At 37.6% G+C, this 21,097-nt stretch overlaps 1 protein-coding gene across 8 annotated transcripts in view; it reads right to left on the bottom strand.

Moving 5' to 3' along the window:
* YAP1 (Yes1 associated transcriptional regulator) overlaps nt 1-21,097 on the bottom strand; it is an 88,558-nt gene that overhangs the window by 24,759 nt on the left and 42,702 nt on the right. For 4 of the 8 annotated variants that reach the window (XM_027467967.3, XM_027467978.3, XM_027467989.3 and 1 more), the window contains exons 3-4: nt 15,535-15,650; nt 7,736-7,849 (exon numbers count right to left, since the gene is read on the bottom strand). In XM_027467967.3, the coding sequence (XP_027323768.1) occupies nt 7,736-7,849; nt 15,535-15,650 (230 nt within the window). The remainder of the gene's footprint in view (nt 1-7,735; nt 7,850-15,534; nt 15,651-21,097) is intronic. The other 4 variants (XM_072032748.1, XM_027467998.3, XM_027468005.3 and 1 more) reach the window with 1 other exon arrangement.

The following is a 21,097-nucleotide window of genomic DNA, read 5'->3' on the forward strand; positions in this document are numbered from 1 at the left end:
GCATTTAAATAAGGGGCTCTGCAGCCTTCACTGTGTGGGTGCAAAGACCTCACAGGCAGAGGAGGAACAAACAAGTCTTTGTTTCTAGAAGAGGGGGATTGGAGAGAGGAGGAGGAGGGGCAGACAAGTTAAAAAACACGGGCAACTTAAGACAGTAAAAAAGATCGTGCAGTCCTATAATATGGCTTAGATTCACAATCTGCAGAATGCAGCCTATCATAATAGCTGCAATATGCTTTTGAGAACCGTTTAGGAATTAGTGGTCTTCAAATGTTATATATTAAGCGTTCTACCACCTAAACTTAACAGCAAAAAGCCTGTTCTGTACTGTAGCAGATAATACTTGACAGTTACTGAAAGGAGTTTAGACCGCTGTCTATAACGTTAACGGAAAAAAAGAGAAACAATTACCAGGCATTGGTGCTAGAGAGAAAAGGCCAGCATATTGGTAACAACTCAAACATAAAAGGCTAATTCTCTCCCGAGATCCTATGCCAATTTAAATCACGTCCCAGGGCGCTGACAGTTTGCAGCAACACAGTACCTTTCCCCATGCTGGATCACATGCAAACACTGCTGTAGAGCACCCTTGCTGATTACGAGACACAGCTGAATGTCTGAAGGTCTCCCTTTTGTTTTTATCAGTTCACTCTTGAAAACCAAAGCTAATTTCCATCTCCAAATGCAAAGACATTTATTTAAGCAAACAAACAAAAGCGCTCAGTATCTGGACAAACTGTAACTTACTGTTCGTAACAGTCAGAATCAGTATTTTGTTGCAGGAACTGAAAAAAGAGCACTTTTCCCCTTTAGCTGCACTTGGAAGTTAGACAGTTCTTTGTGGATCTGTTTGGTTATGGCTTGGCTTTTTAACGATGCTAGCTTGTACCACTGCAACAGAGGCAAAAATCCTCTGATCAAACTGAAAAGAACTGTGAAGAAAGTTACCAGCAGGATCTAAAAGAACACGTCTCGGAAGTAATTAAAGCTTGTTCCAAGTGCCTTTTTAGAGAGACTTGGTACAACAATTTCTTGGCTTATCAGAATACAAGCCATGTTTCGAACTGCATTCCTATATTACTTAAAGGAAGTCCCATTTGGTGTTTCCTAATGCTGCTGTTATAATGCAACCTAAAAATCCAGAAAATATTCTGTTGTTTTCAATTTTGATTAATCTGAGAATTCAGAAGCTAAAAGTGAGGGGGAAAAGCTACATCTTTGCTGCAGTAAACATAAAAGGAAATCTTAGCATCATAGGTAAAAAGAAATATTCGCATACTCCAGAGCTAGACTCTTGGTTAAAATAAGAAATATCTAATGAAAACACTATTACAGAAGCATGGCCAAACTGTGGATTGATTACTCTGCATTTATTATTTCTACTCAAATCAAATCAATATTTTTCTTTTTTTTTTTTTTGTATCACTGTGGTTCCCACTGATTAAAAAAACTATGAATTATAGGTTCTTTGTTTTGTTTTCATAAAGCTGCCATTGCTTTTTTATGAGTCTTCTTGTACTCTAGAATGCAGAGTTGCCACAGCTTGATTGATTGACCATCGTTAAGACCCTACAGCATCTCTGACTCCATGCCTGTCAACTGAAGATCTGTCAAAATATATTTCATCAAAAGCTGGCCTGCATTTTAGACCAAAGTTTAATCAGCAAAGAGCTATACATGAAGGTACGTTCCCTCACATAACACTTCCTGAGTTAATTAGGCCAAATTGTAAGCTTTTGTATAATTTCTCATAATTCTTTTTTCCTTTTTTTTTTTTTTGGTTTGTTTTTAAATGGGCATTTCCTTTAATTCATTTGTCCACTTTTTGAGGTCCACATACCTGGTGTAAAAACATGCACACACCTGCTTTTTTTTTTTTTTTTTTTTTAATCTCCACTATAAATCCATTAGAAATTATTAAACAGGAGTTATACAACCTGGCAAAAACTGTTATTAAAAAAAATCAGTGTTCTATCAAGAAGCAGTATAAAACTACATTCTATATAAGAAACTGAAATCATGTTTCAACACGCCTGAATTCAAGGAGGGAAAGAAGAAAGCTAATGCTTCTTTGAATTTTAGATTATGTATGATTAGATATAGAGTATATAATTATTTTGTGTATATATATTTAGATTACAGATAAACGATGCACCTTTAATTTCTAACATAGCTTGTTCATTAACAGAGAAAAACTGCAGTGCTAGAAGAACATGGTGGATAAAACGGCCTTATTAGGAGTACAGATTTCTTTTACTGTCAAAGTTGTTCTAGCTATGTTCATCCACAACAGTGGAGGTATATACATTAACTATACTGGCATAAAGATACCATTACCAACAAATCTTTCTCAAACTGGTTTAAATAATTCTGAAAAGAGCAAGTGTAAACTCACGTAAACCTATTGTCCCAAGAAATCTACCATAAAAGGTTTTATTTTTTCTCCTTTTTATTAGTACGCTAAATATTCTACATAAAGTAGTTCACACAGTACTTGTGGGCAGATTCAATGAACTCCATTCAGTAAAGAGGTCTAAATACATACTGCTTGTGAACAAAGCAAGATTTCTGATAGATAATGAACAACTAATAAGCATTTACTGTCACATTTTATAAGGGCAGCATCTCGAAAACAATGGGATGCTTACCAGTGAAATTTTGTCTGGCTTACAGATACACAATGAACTTACTTTGACAGAAGCCACTGGTTCAGTGAATATTGATGTTGCTTAGTATGTACACATTCTGACAGTCATACCAAAATAAGTCTAGTCCCCATCCTAAATGATCTCCTGAAATTGTCCTTCTGGAAAGACAGAAGCAGGAAAGTGAAAAATCTAGTAACAGACCTCTCAGATGAGTCAAATCCATTTTGTTTTAGTGACAGAGCACGTAAAGCCAATATAACTTTAAATTTGCAGATCAAAACCAACTGTTGCTCACGTTCTGCTTTTGCACAAAAATGGAAGGTGGATCTGGAACCTGCAAAATCTGAAAGGCCACTGTGACTAGGCAGAAGGCCTGGGTCACTTTAAGACCAGATAAAAAGATGATAAAAGATTCTCCAGACTAGAGGTCTATCTCTGTCCTGTCCACAAATCTGCCTCAGTGAGGCTACTACAAACTAATATGAAGAAACACATATTAAAGTGTTAGACGGGTAAGGGATAAGAAAACAATACGGAATACCACCTTTTAATCTCCTTCAGTAGTCCTGAGCACACCCTTTTTGTTGTTTTAAAGATACAAAGTTCCTGGATTATGAAAGAAGGAAACAAAGTCCTGATGTGTGTTCTCTGCACTCCAACTGTCATCATTACTCCTTTTCCTACTTGTGTAGTTTAAGCAGCTACTGTACACCAAGCCCCTGTGGCATTTTCCATAATGATGTTAAACACCGTCTTGCCATCTCTTCCTCCTCATCCAAAATTCATATAGACCTTCACAAAATCTTAACATGATCCCTAAGTGGGAGTTGTGGCAACGATTTCAATCCGAGGTCACATCTCTTGCTTCATACCCCATTTGGCAGCTCCAACATATGAAAGAACAGAAGGAAAAAGTCTGGGATATATAACATTAGTCTGATCGTTAATAACAAGCCTGTAAAACTGAAGTTTAGAATAAAATAAGAAAACAAACAGTAATGTGTTTTATTCCAATTCCTGCAGAAAGGTTTGCCTACCTTCTCTAACGGAGTACTACATTCAAATGTAAGACTTGTATTAACCCAATAAAGATGCAAATTAAATGCCAGTTTCCAATATTTTCCCACTTCAAGTTCACCAAAGGCAAATTATTTCTCCTTGTGTTTCAAAAACCAGCCCTGCCATCTGCAAACTGAACTAACAGTTAAAATTCCTTTAACAGTATTTGATACGAAAGCCAACTTTCGGAAACCTGTAGCAATAAAGTTGAATAATTCCAAACTTCAAGTGGTTCTAGGAAATTTAATTTTATAGAAAAAGCAGATGTTCTTCTGCTTCAGTAGCTCTGGCCACTCAAGGGTGCTTAGCTGACCTGCTTCGCACCGAGACAGCCTTTGACTATCAAGAAAACCTATCAATGCTGTTTGGGAGGCCTACAAAAACATCAGGATCTGTGAAGAATGAACAATGCACAGTAGCATAAGCTAGTAAAAGACAAAACATCACAAAACACGAGCTTGACCTGACTGTTTCTCTTAAATATGTAACCTTAAAAATAGTAACTTGAAGCCCTTTCCTATGGGGCCTGTAGAGGCACCGCTAAAGGCTGGACAGCATGTTTGTACCAGATGCTTCACTAGCACAAAGAATCCTGCTGACACAGGCCTAAGGAAGCCCCTTCCCAACCCCCATCCTTTGATCCCATCTAATCTTCTACAATTTGTCTGTACTTGGCATGAGAAGACCCTTCTTTCATATTTCGTCCTCTCCTAGACTTTAAGCTTTGTCAATTCTCCTAACTCACAACTATTCTAATGCCAAATACGTAACCTTGGGAGGATCAACATCTGAGTGAGCCAACAAGACTTCTGTGCCGTTTAAGCAGTGTAGCTGAAGACCTCTGGCCCACTTCAAAGGTGTTAGATTTGGGTCTCTGATCGAAACCCTTATCTTCAACTTGAAGCACTCAGATTTGAGACTCAGCCTACTCCACAGCACAGTATTCTGACAGAAACTCTTATCTGATGCACCGTCTTAAAGGCCTGCTTCAAGAAAGAATCCATATCAACAGCACCCTTTTATTTTTTGTTTAGAGGCAGGAACGCAATACCCGAATTCCCTTTACCAAATAAGTCAGTAGGTATGTCTGCCTAAAACAATTTCTTTAACCTGATCCTCCTTCCTCCCTCTTTTCCAGCCACATTAATGGAAGATTCCGAGCAGTACTTTTAAAAAAGTATATGCATACCTACTGCAGAAAAGAAAGATGAATACAAAGCTGCCAAGTGATGAGCAAAACACAGAGAAATAAGGGCTGTCTCCTTGGAAGCTGGGAATTCAAAATCAGTAAAGGCAAAGACTCTTGAAACCTTCCCTTTCTGAATACTGAAATAGAAGAGTATGTTTGCACATACCATTCAACAGTTTTACTGTTTTCAATGGTTCTTCAGATCACTCAGAGGGGTACTACTGAGGAAGAAATGAACTTTGTCATTTTCAATTAATGTTAGTATTGTAATGATCGAAGACTTTACTATTACAAAGAAGAATCCACCTAGGTTGCCTTCAGAAAGTGTTAGTAGACCAAAAAAATAATGAAATCCAAGCCCTTGTATTAAAACACAGTGACAGAAAATAAATAAGGTGATCTGGAGGGCTGGGAGTGGGGATTTTCAACCTGCATTAAGCATTAAAAGGTAAACTTCTGAGTCATTCATGGTCTATTTAGGGTCACAGCACTTATTAGTTGAGGATCTCTACATGATAAATAAATGCAAGGCTTGCTAAGTTAGCTCTGTCAAACTGATTTTTTCTTCTTTGCTGGAGTGGTTTCTGAAGGTCACAAGTGAGAAAACATCAGGAAAAAGATTCAGTATTTTCTTGGCTTGAATGACAAAAACATAAACCACAATACGATGTGTACAACTTCAGATTTCAAGGAAAACTCCTTCAAGCTCAACAGCAGCTAGCAGCTTGTCTCTATTTGCCGTCACTCTAGATCAGAAGAGCCCACATGCTTTTTTTTTTTTTTCCTTCTTCTTTCCTGCCCCTTTCAGTTACACTTGAGCTCTTTGACTGAAAAGGTCTGGAACAGATTAAAAGTCCGACCACAAAATAAAGAGCCTTGGCATATACTCAAGCCTGTCTGGGATACACATACACAGTGGGCCCAAAAAGGGAAGCTATGCAGCAAGAAACCCTTATGCAGCCTTTTGGACATTTCTAACTTCTTTCAGTTTAACTGCACAGACTTCACATTTGAGGGAGTTTCAGTATGCACAAGACAAGTAGCTTTTAGCCTTACGGTTAGGCTGCAGTATTTACAAAGGAGCACAACGTAGTTCTGAGAAGTAAGATTCATCTCACTCATGACCTTTGCCAATTAAAAGGCAAACCAAACTACCTTTGCCTTCCCCCCCACACTCCTTTTTAATTCCAGCTGGTATATCCAGCTCATCATCCGAAACTGCACGGTAATGCAAAGAAGAGCAAAATGCATATCTTGCAAGATTACTTAAGTGAATATAATTGACCTGCCCATTTTAAATGCAAAAGGTAACATTGATTTTCAAAATGACTGCTTCCTTTTCAGCCTTATTCACCTGATTATGTAATTGTGAGTTGCCAATTACCCACACACTCCTCTCACAACATGCAAACAGGTCCACAACTCTGTTAAAGCCAGCATGGACGCTTGCCAAAGCTGACAACCTTCAATATATGCCCCACCTTTGTGCTCAAGTTGCACAGTGGTTCGACCTGTCTACAAACCGGAGAGCAGTTTATAAACAAAGTGTGACAACCTAATGATTTCCATAAGAGCAAACGGATGTTTAATGTGAGCGCTCAAGCCTACAAAACAAAAAAGCTGAAATTTCTAACAGCCGTTTCAGAAAAGCAAAACAGAACAGTGACTGTTGAGTTCTGCAGCTCTGTGTTTATATGGCATTCATGGAGTTAATGCCTCTCCCAAAAGGGGCCCACAGTTGTTGTTAGGTCAACCCCTGTAAAGCTTCAAAGGCTTTGTATCCCCTCAGCCTGACCTACTCAGTGATCTGCACACTGTTTTCATTTAGTTGCACCGAGTCCAAAACTAAAGCTTGAAAACCACAATGATTTTTTTTTTTTTTTTTTTTTTACCCCTACTGTTCCTTCCATGTCTCTGGAAAAGTTAACTGAAATCCAAAAGAACTTAAAATACTAAGTTGTTGGGAAAACAAATCACGGGCAAATTAATGCATCTAATAAAGCTCACACATACAGAGATCGTGACTTTAAAGAAAAACCGAAGTTGTAATACCACCTTAAATACATCAGAACAATCCCTTGGACCATCTAGTAAACCATTCTCTTAATGTTACTGCTATTTGTATTCATCAGTGCCAATACTTTATTGAAGTGCTTGCAGCTCTGCTTTTCATATAGATCAAAGAATTGCAAAAAGCTGATACCAGTCCTATTTTGTTACGTATTTAGATCTACACCTTGTGATGCCTAATTTAAGTTACTATTTCCATTTTAAATAATAATAGTCTGCTTAATATTTTTTACCTCACACAAAGGAGGTTAAAGTAGAAATGACACATCTAAACATTTATCTCTGTATTGTTTAAAACAAAGTTTCATCATGATCATCACTGTGACAAGCTGGAATTATAAGCTGGTATATGTTTCAAGTGTATTTAAATAGCATAAATTATTATTTGACAATACCCTCCCTTAGGGTAGTGCATAGGAAAGTAAGTATTTATTTAGGAATTAAAAGAATCTTCCATAGTAAAGAATTGCAAGTTTAAGGGAAGACTGAACTTGGCTGAGTCTGTCTTTAGATAAATTATTTCTAAAGTTTGGGAACTCTATGGATCATATGGCAAAATCCCAACACCTACGTTAGGTGACATATTCCTACAGGATGTGTGCTAATCTTTTTATATTTTATTTTTAAAATAAGGATTTAAATAAGGTCTATGTTTCAAATTAAAAATCTATTTTAATTATACTATAAAGAGTTTTCAAACTATGCCTGTGTAATTCAAGCTAAGTGAACTGAAGTGAATCAAAAATTCTGAAGCGAGATGAACTTTTACCAAAGCGTGGGTCAAGCCTTGGGTCTAGCCAAGATGTTGTCTTGTTCTTATGGTTTATGTAGTAAATTTCTCCATCCTGGGTCATAGCTTGTTCCCATCCATCGGGGAGTGGGCCTGCAATATAGAAGGAAGGAGTTCATGGCGGGCTCTTGTTTGCTCCAGCTGAAATTGATCTAAAAAAAATTCCAACATTTTACATATATAACAGTACATGAAGCAAAGGAGTTTCAGGCTCACGTCTAACATTTCTGGGATAAGGACAACGAAATGGCGAGTGGGAAATCAAAGCACAGAAAGCACTATCATATTGATTTCGGATTTGGAGTCTTATTTTATAATTTGTTTGCATCCTTTTGTATGCTTTTGACACTATCTTTTGCTATAGCATTATAGTACAAAACCAGCAATAAGTCAAGCCTGCCAGAATGAAACCAGCATGAGCACCAGAAAAAAAGAAGCAGCATAGATATTCTACCTTTCATGGGAAAGTTTAGCTAGTGATTAAGGCCCAGCAGCAGCAGCAATAGTGACAAGTTTCAGAAATACTATTTCCCTGATCCTTCACAAGCAGTTAAACAAGTGACAAGACTTATTTGCACTTTTCTTCACACTGTAACTTGCTGTAAAATTGTTAAAGGCTTAAGCAAGCACAAACACAAATCTGAAGAACAGGATGCAAAAAAGCAACGTCAAGGTAAGAAAACACCAGCAGCAGACAGAGACAAAGCGCTACGACCAGCAGTGCTACATCTCTATGCACAGAAAGGCACATTCAGGGAAACCTACATTTAGGCAATGGTAAACGCAGTTGTGCGACAGCATTCTGGAGTCCAAAGCTATTGTCTGAACACAGAGTCCTGAGGTCCAAATATCAGCTTTGGAGGAAATAACCCTTCAGTGCTCTACAGTTCAGAAACGTCTCCTTCCCATCTCTGTATGATCATGGACATTCATCTATATTTTGCATCATGTACAACCTCTCTTTCCAAAGTTCCTCAACGTAAGACAGTAACACACTAGCAAAAGCCACCCCTCTGCTAGACTCAGAGACCACTCTGCAGAAGATACATTATCCACAAGATTGTCATTTCACACAAGATTCAGACATACACCCAGAAACTAAAATATATGCCTGAAGTACCTACTATATCCACATTCAAAGTATGTTAGCTCTTTGTCTGTCTTACTGTTCTACACTTGTGCTACTGCTGAAGATTTTCATTGTTTAAAGCCCTGGGAGGGTGGAGGATAGATTTTTTTGCTTAATCTCAAAAGACATTCCTGGAGGAATGTCAAGAGAGTAAAATCATCATTCAATTGCATTTCAGTAATATCCCAAGGCGTAACCAGGACAAGAATTTCTTACTGTAGTCTTTGGCCCAAGAAATCCCCTACAAACTACATTTCTAACTCCCTCATTTTGGCCCCAGAAGCTATGCCTTTCTCTAGCAAACCCTCTATTCCACTATCAGAGAACTACATGCTGCCAAATGAGGAAAACCGGTATACAGGCACTGGATTTTCCTTTCTTCCTCTTAATGCTCACAAGCTTTAAGTGCTGCAGACAAGTAACACCACTACCTCAGCTTTTATCTGAGGCTGTTGAACAGAACAGCAAGAAAGAGTGACAACGCCAGAAAGCATTCAAAAATCCTACCACATCCAGGGTTAACAGGACTTTTATGCAGAATTCAAAGCTCAAGTGCAAAGAACCCTGTACTTAGTAACTACACCCCAAAAGCAGCCAAGCTAATCAGATGCTATTTTATACCGTGGGTACATGCCCCATATCATCCAACTGTAAAATCTGATGAACCGAAAATATTCCTTGACTGCTAAGCCAACACCCTAGCCATGCGGGCAGACCTTCTAACCACTGTTTGCCCCAGAGTCCTTCAAAGCCACACATCCCTAGAAGATGAAACTCAGCAAGAATCTCTCTTTTGAACTGCAAAGCCAAAAACCAGCTGGCTCTAGGAAAAAACAAAACTACCCTTGGGGTGTCAGTCCTCTTGAACATTGAGTAAAGCATATTCTGGTCTGGCATGTGTCTTTGTAAAAAGAAAGGATAAAATGCCTTTGAAGCAGGATGCCAGGAGCTGATCAGTCCACCTACCTCCTGGAAGAATTCTGCTTACTAGATTCAATGATCTGATGAACATTAATTTACTAGACAAACCTGGCCAAGGTTCTTTCTAAATAAAACACACAACTGCAGACAGGACAGTAAAGGAGTAAAGGTCTGTCTGCTCACCTGGCTGTCAGAGTAGCCAGTGGTCTTCGTGAAGTGCCATCAACAGCTGCAGAAACAGGTTTGTCCTAGAAGCTTTTGACATTAACCAACCACTATGTTGCTTTCTTCTCTAGCCAGTAAAATGCTCGTGTTCTGCTGACATCCCTACACATTGAAATGGTGAATTAAAAATTGGTTTGTACAGCTATCACCTCTGTAATTCCCATTTAGTTTTGTGAGCAGTTACGAAATCAAAGACTTTCAAGTCTGATTGCACTCCTGTGCAATTACGTCTCCACATCTCCAAAGGCTCAACAGGAACAGAATTCCCAGAATTAACTTAAGTCACCTAAAACATAAGCTATGTAAGCTCAGTAATGCTGATGTTCAGACCTTTTCACTAAAACTCCCGTAATTACTGTAGCCCATATAATGCAGTAACAGCCATTCTGGGTCTAACCAGAAATCTGTCTAGCACAGGCACTTAGCCTGGGTGGATGGACAGCCCTTACTAAATCACTGAATGACTGATAAATGACTGAAAGGAGACTGTTTACTGTCAGACTCCTAAATCACAGCTAAATCTAGAAAGTATAGTGACTATGAATCCCTTGGCCTCCAGGTACCTCAGGTGATTTCCTCAGTCACATTCTGTCTATTTACTAGGTGCCAAGGTAGATATCTGTCTTTCAGATACTTCTCCATTGTCCCCCTGAACTTTCATAAACATTTAGCAGCAACAATACTCTTGTGGCATGGTCTCCTACTAGCTCTGTTTGATGCCTCCTAGGTCAATCAAATACAACCACAAAATTCCATTTCTATTAAATTATTTGCACAGTGAGAGACAAGCCTTCTAGTTCAACTCCCCGTTTACTGAAGTATTTTTTTTTGGTATTTTTTTTTCTGTTTATCCTTTAACTAACGATGGCTTACGTTTTGGAAGTTGGAACCTAGTGAACTACTGATAATGCATACCTCTAGAACTAAATATTTAGATATTGCTGTAACTTAACGTAAATACATGCAATTTTAAAAGTCCATGTGCATGCCTCCATTCAGTGCAAGTCTTCATTTTTTGTTTTTAGTTTCTCGGTACACCATTTTTGCCGTGAAATGCAATGAGCCTTGAACACAAAGCAGAGCTCACTGCTGGCAGATAGAAGGCAACAGAGTTACCAAAGCAAAAACATAAATTCAACCTACACTGAGATACAAAAGTAAATACAAGTCCCTACAGTTTCTGATGTGTAAGTATAAAATGTAAATAAAGCTTTTTTTTTTTTTAATCACAAGACTAATGCATATTAGAGAGTATCTGTAGTTAGCTATTAAAGAAAATGCACTGACAACCAAGGAAATGAAATCCTCTAATTCACAGCAGGAATCACCCAATACTTTGATCTTTAAGGACTTTCCTAATCTGTGAAATCACTGCGATTCCCAAACTTTTTAAAACGATATCGAAATCTACAGAATTCACCAGGAGTCCAAGTTTATCTCATCAACTGAGCACAGCTTACAAAAGGATATTATTATAAAATGGCAAGGCAGTAAGGAGTGAACATTACTGTCATGCATATACTTCGAAACTTGAGTTTCACAACAGAGCATACGTGGTGTTGACTGTGCACAAAGCAGCATTTGTAGTACAACTGGTTACACAGAAGGGAAATCTGCAACTGAAGTGAGCAAGGATCTAAGAGAAGAGCAAGAACTTGTTTTAGTTATTGGCATAATTCTCCCTCTCCCACAAAGGAAGAAAAAACCCACACCTTAAGTTACGAATTAGTCCATTTTCCTACTGATCTTTAACATGACACCGAAACCTTACCTGAAGGGGCAACGCAATAACACTATGGCTACAAATTTTCACCAGGAAGCCCAATTCCAAACTGCAATGCAAGGGAAAGATGAAAGACGACAAAGACAGGGAATCTGCTCCAAAGCCAATGATCTAATGTCTATGTGCAAGCAGAAGAGGCTGAAGTAAGCAGTGCTGTGTTAAGCATGACTCAGGAAATAAAATTATCTGAAGAAGGGAAGTATATAAATACACATTTACTTATCCCATCTATATTATCTCAACTGATAATTATATAACAAAAAGGCATTGTTTCATTTCTTTGTTTCATGTTTCATTACTTCAGTAGGAACTGTACAGGACAGGTCCTCAGAATAACTATAATTTTATTACTACATTTGTTCTTAAGATTAAAAATAAAGAGAGAACAACATATGTTTTCCTGCAGCACCTTTAGGGAAAAAAAATGTTAGAAATGCACCAAAAATCAGAATAGTTAAAGCTAATTTTTATATACATTGCATATTTAAAATTAATAGGCATATTTCTTTCCATTATTGCTACAAAAATGCAATCATATTTAGTAGAAAATTAAACAACAAATGGCATCTAAAAACACACCATGCTTCTCCACATACATGTGGCACAAAATGTTTTAGCTGATTACGTGATTTAGTTGAGTAAGCCAAGTACAGCAGAACTGGGACAAAAACGCATCAAAGAACCAAACCAAAACCATCCTCCCTTTCACATACTGACACCCTCCTGTAAATAATATATGCTTACATATTATATATATCATTCATATAGCACTTCATTCACATTCCTATCTAGGAATAGATGAAGCTCATTCAGATGACTTTAATTTCCTTAAAGAAACATAACTTGCAGCAAGATACCTGGCTGCTCTCTCACAGTCTCTGCCTCAAGAGATGGGATTTCTCAAGAAAAACAACCTTAAAATCTCCAACTACATCCTCCCAACGCCAATCTTGATTCCAATCACTTTTTTGACTTGCCTTCATCCTTTCCACTAATCTTTTCGTTTTGCTGTCTTCCGACTTCCCCTGAGCTCCATTTATACTGCTTATCCAGAAAAGACAACAGGTTTATCTTCAATATGCAGCAGCTTTCCAAGGCCTGTGTATCCCTCCCTCTTCGGTTTGTTTTTCTGTTCTTAACTCTACCTAATTTAAGTCTCTAGTGGCTCTTAAGGCAGCCCCTAAAAATCTTTGCTTTTGTATTTTACCACAGCAACTTTACTCGCAAGCTCCTATGGCAGTCTGCAATTACATACACTAAAAGTCGATCAGTAACTTCTGATTAAGGGCTACAATTAATTGGTGCTATGCAAGGATGAACTGTATAGAAAGAAAAACTTCCTCTCTTGTGGCATTTTAGACAATTTTTTTTTTTTTTTTTTTTGCTGGTCACTGACCCCCAGCTGTCACAGTGCTTACTTGGATTTTCCTACCATCTTTCCTGAAAGGCTCTCAAAGCACTAGCGCATGTTTCACTGCCAGCAGTATTTCATAACAGGAAAAAATTTGACTTGAAGGTCTCAACTTTATTTCCCAGTTCTTGAGGATGAATTTCCAAATTAGAACATTAAGCAGTCCTATCTATACGATGCTAGCACTCAAATTTAAATTCCACTGTGCTGAGGGGATAGTTACTTGGTTTTTCCATTTCTCTCATTCTTTATGAGCCACCAAGGAAGTACAAATTACCATAAATTCAGTAGAAGAAAATAACAAACCCACATATAAAAAGCTTTAGTAAAAACAATTACACAGTTAAAATTTTAAGTTAGTACATGAAGATTTACCAAATCAAGTATAAGAAATAGAATTACACAAAAAATATAGATTCAATATTATTTAATTCAAAATAGCTTTTTGTTAAACACAATCAAGTTAAAGGGATGCACCCAAAGAGTCAGTTCTAAGCCATATTACTACAAGTGATTTAAGTGTAAAAAAAAAAAAAAAGCACCATTTAAACATGTAATTATCAATATACAGAGAAGTTTTGGTTTCTTCATGCACATGGTCAAAGCACTGGGGAAAAACCCTTTACAAGATTTCAGTTTGTATTCAATACAGTATCATTTATGAAATAAAAAAGGAACGCTCAATAAATTTGTATTCAAATAAAATCCTTCTCAGGCCACAAGATAACCCACAACAAATTTTCATTTCTTCTTTACCACATGAGCAGCAAGATCTATGCAAGATCACTTGCTCGCACTTTTGTGATTACATTTAATTTCTTCATTTTCTTTTCGAAATAATCCTTGAGAATTGCTATTCTTTTAGATTTTTACCCCTAACAACTAATCATTTTCTTTATTTTTTCTAAGTATTTTATACTTATTTTAATAAGCGTACAAAATGTGTCCTACTTCACTATCAACACTTTTTCCTGTTAATTCTATGATGCAATGGAAGGTTTGAGGAGTTATCTTAAAACACAGAATGTGTCAGCATTCAAACAGTCAGCAGCTAGTTTTAGTATAAACAAGAAGATAAACCAAAGAAAAGAACAGACAGAGAAGTTGTTTTCTTTCTCCTATTCCCTGTTCTTTAGGGAGAGCCCTACTAAAACACATCATCTCTATTGCTGTAGTTTCCTGGGATATATTTACAGAAAAAAATAATCACAGATTGTATTTTCACATTAGAGACTGAGAGCTTAATTGCTCTGAATCATGACTTCCTGAACTTGAACAGGCCTCTTTCATTTGTTTCAGGATAATCCAACCTCCTGGCCTAGCCAGCAAAACTTTTGATCAGCTTACCCTCTAATACTCAGCCATGAACAGCACAGTTTGGTCATGTCTGTTAATCTTTCAGTATTGTCTGCAGCGTATGAATTGCAGCAAGAAACAAAGCTGTCTAAATGGACAACAAAAAGCAGCACCAAAGACCAACCTTTGTGAAATACAGGAACAACAGACATACACAAAATGAAATCAGACAAAAAATAAATAAAATGTGAACCCCAGAGACAGACGGTGACAAAGCATAGAGAAGAGTGCAGCAGCAAAACTAGCATGGGGCCAAATTTACCTGCTTGCTCTCTGCATCATCAGGACAATAGAGCTATGAAAACATGTAGCAGATTTTAGAGTAAGAACAAACACACTTTATTACTGTGTCTAATAACAGCCTCCCCTAAGCTAGCTGAAAAACAATTCTAATTCCAGGAAAAGATATCCTATTTCCTCAGCTAGAGGAACAATCACAATACAGGATTTTGAAAATGATTGGAGAAGAAAACCAAAAGGTCTCTGCTTCAGAATTTCCAGGTGTTTGCTTTGTTTAGTAAAGACAAAAAAAGTGTGTTGTCTATTACAAATGCGAGAAATATAAATATACAGGAGGACACCAAGTATAGTAAGTGAGCAAGGGGAGGCAGAAAAATATTGCAGAAGCACTAACTTTAATGTAAAATTACACTTATATAACAACATTTCATTCAGAAGAAACAAATGCAGGAATTCACTTTCTTTAAAAACATTTGAAGCATACTTTTTATGCAGACCTAGAAACTACAGTATACTTTTTGCTGACAAACGTTACGTGTTCTCTTACCTCAAGTATCAGCCTCTCGTTTGATGCATCAGGTTTTTTGTTTAACATTTCAAACTAAACAGACAACTGTGAGATTTCAACACCCCTACAACAACCCTGAGGATTAAAATAGCTACCAGTATCTTCATTTGTATGACCTTCTCCACAAAACACAGATTTTGCTTACCTGATGCTGAGTTCATTAAGTTCTGTTGCACGGGAGGACTGGTGGGAGCTGTGACATTCATCTGGGAAAGCATGGCCTTCCTCGGATCTTGCCATGTTGTTGTTTGATCAATATGACTGAGGAAACAAAGCCAGAGTTAGGACAGTCAGACATTCACAATAATGACCTGCTAGCTCATAAAGTTTAGCAACAAAAGGTTAAGGCTGCCAACAGCAGCCACATTCAAAACCAAACAAGAACTTTTGGATTCTCGCCAAAGAACTCTCAAACCCTTTACTCTGGTCACCATCACTTTCCCAGCAAAGAGCTGTAGCGATTAGAGCTGCAGCAATGGTCAGATGTGGCTCAAGACGAATACTGGAACCTAGATTATTGTACCATAACACATCCATGAGCTAAACATTATCTCCCTTTCTTGTTTAGTTACTTGTCATTTTTAAACACGACTTCAGTCTTTCAAACCGAGCCAGTTATGCCTGGAATCTCAAGCACAGTCGAGTAACTTGGCGTGATGAGTTCACATCCAGTGCCTGGGGAGCTGTAATGAACTGGCTGGTGAGTAATCATCAGTCTTCCCAAACTTTCTGTGCGTAGACCGCATCCTCAGATTATTTAAGGCCTACTCCCCTCCCCACCGAGGGCTGGTTACTTAAGTTACCACAGAGATGTTCAGTCACACTAGAGCAGTAATTAAAAAAAAGTGATGTTCAGTAGCCTTTCAACTTCATGTGAAAAGATGAGGACAGCTGGATTGCCCAGGAACTCAACTTAGTCCTCTCTAGAACCTAATTACAACACTTTGGGAGCTTTGATTTATCTGTTTTGAAAAGAAAAAAAGCCCTGGAAAATACATTCACCACTGTCATTCACAAAACTATTTAAGTCAATGAAAACACAAAGTGTAATGAATGATTACTTCACCTTTTGAGTATGTGATTAGCATGCTTTGCTAATCTAATGAATAACAAATGCAGGCTATTCACAAACAAGCATCACAGTATCTTGATGCCATTAATTGAGATTGCTCTGAAAAGTACATGTGGAACAAAAATAAAACTAATGCATGCTAAGCTTTGACAGCAAGGCTTGTTATCAATTCATTTCAAATTGGTATCAATTCAAACTCATATCCAAGTAGCCCTACATCCATTAGAATCCAAGACATCGCTAACTTGGTGCCATTCTTTCCTTACAGTAACCAAAGTTCTCTCTTTTTGGATTATATGGAATGCTCATTTTCACTTCCTCCAACAAAAAATGCTACATTTAAAGTTGCAATGTAGAGTCCAGTGGTGAGCTAAATTCAAAACTAGGTACTCCAATTTGTATTTGTGTTTGTACCCATGTTTTGCATGGTTTTGTACATATCCTTTGTGGATCAGTACGTATTTGTACAGAACTACTAGTCAGGCTACACATTTTACATCTTTACATCGGGATTAAATCACAGTTGTGAATTGGGAAGATTTACTGCATAATTAATGCTACTTTAAGGCATATCTAAGCTTAGGAGGTGGTACTGTATTATTTTACAGGGACAGATAATTCAGACTTGGTCACCTCAACATCTACATCTTTGTGTACATCTGACCTTGTCACCCCGCTCCCTACTAAATAGGAACCTAGAAGAGCACTGTTAGGATGTTCATTTGATAAATTTAAGGAATGTACTGAAGGTGAATCAGGCCTATTTTCTGCATTGAGAAAGGAACCTAAGGTAATTAGGTCAGATCCACTGACATCAGAGGAGTTGAATCTCAAACTTGATGTATTTGCATGGCCACAGCACCCCAGAGCACTGGTCATAAATTAAGATCTCCTCCTGGGTCAAACTGGCTTAACAAAACAGAACATCTCTCCGCCCCAAGCAACCAGTTACTGTGTCTAGGAACTTACTACTGAAACCCTTGACTTCAATTAATGAAAACACTTTCTGCTGAATTAGTGTTTTTAACATGTCCGTTGGTATTCAAAAATATATTTTTTTTCCTGAAATACTAAATTCTGTTAATACCTAATGATCTCAAACAAGTGAAAATTAATAACTACAACTTCAGAGGATCATAAAATGGGTCATTAGTCACCAAAATAATTACTGGTATACAATTATTTATCATATTGTAACATGAAGTCCCTTTAACAATTATTAGAAAGTAGAAGGTATCACAAAGTGATTTTCAAAAACAAGTTTTATTTTAAGCTAAGTATCTTCTCCCTTGTATTTTACCCTCTCTAAACACACATGATTTCAGGCCAAGAATTTAAAGCCATATTCTAGTATGATCACAAAACAGGCAGGAATATTATTTTACAAAAATCTAAGGGTAAACAAAGCCTTACTTTGTCTACGCGTGGCAAGTAATGCCAGCTTTCCCTTGTGGACAGGAAGCCCCCCTGTTACTAAAGGTTTAATTAAAATGGTATCACTGCCATGGTGTTACTTTCCATGATACAGCTCATTTAATGCAGGTACTATTAAGCATACTATGTCTTTGCTCACATACATTTTTCAACATGCAGCTTAACCGAGAAACATGCCACATGCAGCGAGGCTTCTTTATTTCCTTTTTAGCCTGTTTATTTATAGAACAGGGAAAAACATAGTAAAGACTGCCATATATATACTGGAATGTACATAAAACTTTTTTTCCAAAAAAAATTTCATTTTTCTGCCGGTCAGTTTTGCAAAGCAATGAAAGCAGGAAAAGATAATACAGATGTAAAAACACTGCACAGTAATGCTTCACAGACTGTGTTTAAGTTACAGTACCAGCATGTGCCACTCCTCCCCTCTATTTCTAATTTGTTATATTTGCTCAGTTCGGTTCTGGGAACAGAGGAAACTGGGAAAACACCACTGCGCCCATGATTGCACATTTTTTATTTCCATTTAACTCCTATAAAAATACTTGCAAAACTACACAGTTATAAAACGTATACCTAGGGTACATATTTTATGGCCTTTGTTTTTATACCCTATTTGAATGCAGAGCACAAAACAGAGGGAAAAATGTTGCCTCACTGCATTACAGAACCATTTTATAGTTACCTGTAGGGACACACAGAAACGACATTCACCAAACTTTTCCAAACATATCTGAGCACGGGACAGATGAAGGGACTGTGGAAGAAGCCATCTCAGAACCACTGCCAATTTTGAGCACAAAGGCAGCATTATCAGATCCTCAAAACTGCGCAAGTATACCATGCAAAGTACAGTTAATGTTCAGATGGGCTTGTTAACGTGGTTAGCTATTTTAGACAGCAGCAGCTTCCGACTTTTCCCCAGCTGAATATCACTTGAGGGAAGTCAGCATGTTCCTTACTTTACCAGCACAGCTCCAGCCAGGATTCTTAGAACAAAGAGCCACAAAAGAAAAGCCTCAAAGCAATCAAGCTGATTATGTTCGAGTCATACAAATCACAAGGCTGGTTCAATAAGGCAAACTTTGTCCCATCCCACTCAGCTTTCTGCTTCCTGGCCTACATATACATTTTCCCAACACCTTCACTCAAAAATTCTCCATTTTTCCTCAAACCATAGTCCACACACATACCTCACCTCTCTGTGCCGTATCCTGAGTTTTTGGATGCTACATATAAAAAAAACACCCCAAGCATCACAACGCATTAATTCTTTCCCCCAGCTTCCAAATCATGCTAATCAAACGGAGGAATGCAGAGCAGGCAGGCACCCATTTCTGAGGATGAAAGGTTTAAGTAAATCCCAGTACTACAGTAACAACAACAGGCTTTAATTTTGTTAAATATCTGCAGTATGTGTGCCACGGTAACTTACTATAAACATCATGCATTCCTCATTATCAGTGTAAGTATGGAAGGAGGACACTCTCTGCAGGTAGAGATGTTTACCCCTGTTTTGAGTAGCAGCACAGGGAAGGTCTAAAACAAGAACACTGGCACCAACCCCACATCATCTTTCCCTGCACTGAACAGAATTTTTCCATAGCAGCTCCATTAGCTGCCAACTGCCCCAACCCTTACACTTAGTAAAGGTGATCTGAGCCACATTTTGATAAAGTACTACTGTCAACCTCATTAAAAAAGTGATGTATCAAATCAGTCCTTATATCTAGTACAGTACTGTAAGATTAAAATTAAACCTACTCATGAGGTAGAATCACAGCTCTGCACTGTGTGCACAAAACCAAAACACCCAGAATATGTTAAATATTTGCTAGCAAACATGTATCAATTCTGGTATCAAGAAGAGTGATTGTTCTAAGAAACAACCTCAACCAAAAAGCACTTTAAGCGCTATGCATTATGAAGACAATCAAGCTGTTCCCCCCTATATATGTATTATAACTTTTAATAAAATGTGCTTTGTTTGTTTGTTTTTTTCATGCTAAGCGCATTTCTGCAGTTAGCAAGAGCTGTAGTTCTTATGTGAAAGAAATCTTTTTGGCATTAAACACTATCACATGCCAGATTTGTGGTATTCAATTCTTAACTGAATTTAAAAAAAAGAAACAAACAAACACACACCACCACATCTGTTACTTCCTACTTAAAATCACCCTTAGGTGCTGAAAGACTAATAAAATACAGCCATTCCTAAAAATGGAAAACTGATCTGCCCCTGCAGTAGCATGATACACCTTCACCTTTGTACTGTTGTAGTAGCTCCACTGAAGAGAAGTGAATGGTATTACTGGAAGCCAAGTCAGAAGTGAGCTAACACAAAAAGGACACTCAAAATGTACTTAAATCCTCCAGTAAAAGTTTCATTCCTTAGGAGTTGCATACCCACTGCAGTCCTGGAGTTATATGCAACCACAGTCACCAGCGATAAATATTACCTAAAAGGCCTTCAGTTTTGGTATTCTGGAGGAGTACTGCAACTGCAGCCCTGTTGCTCAACACACACTTCCCAAAGCATGTTGAGGACTTTGTTCATTTAACAGAATTCTCAGTCATTACAAAATCATGATTATTTCTTCCTCTTTTTGTCCCCAAATCGGCATAAATATTCCTTATATATAGTGCGCACCTCTATGTCATCTGCAGTGAGAATTTTCATTTTACAAGAATGGTTCCTCTCAGAAAAGATATTATTAATGTGAGCGAGTCAGAAATTGCCAAATCATTACCCTAAAATGTGTAAAAAAAAAAAAACCCAAAAACAAAAAATGTGCCATTAGGAAGAAAAGATGTTTTAATCTTAGGTACCAGATGAACATAATATATAAAATTTCTGCAATAGCAAACACTGAAAAGGCCTGATCTACACATGAAAGGACGTACACAAGACAGAATAAACAACCCATCACTTCTCTTTGCAGTTTGGACATGACTTCATTAAAGAACATTCCAAGAAAAATAAATAGGCACAAACGTTCAGAAAGGCAAGCTGTTGTTCAATACGAAAGCATCCCTAACGAACTAGCTTAGTATCTGTCGATACAGTCATGCTTCTATGTTTTACTAGGTAGACAAGTCTTATATTTTATGCCTGCATGAGAAAATTATTTCCACCGTCTAGTGAAGTCACAATGACTAACTTGGATTTTGGTGTTGAGATTTCCAGGACTATTTTAAG

The sequence above is a fragment of the Anas platyrhynchos genome, chromosome 1 (genome assembly GCF_047663525.1).
Source record: "Anas platyrhynchos isolate ZD024472 breed Pekin duck chromosome 1, IASCAAS_PekinDuck_T2T, whole genome shotgun sequence".
Taxonomy (NCBI): domain Eukaryota; kingdom Metazoa; phylum Chordata; class Aves; order Anseriformes; family Anatidae; genus Anas; species Anas platyrhynchos.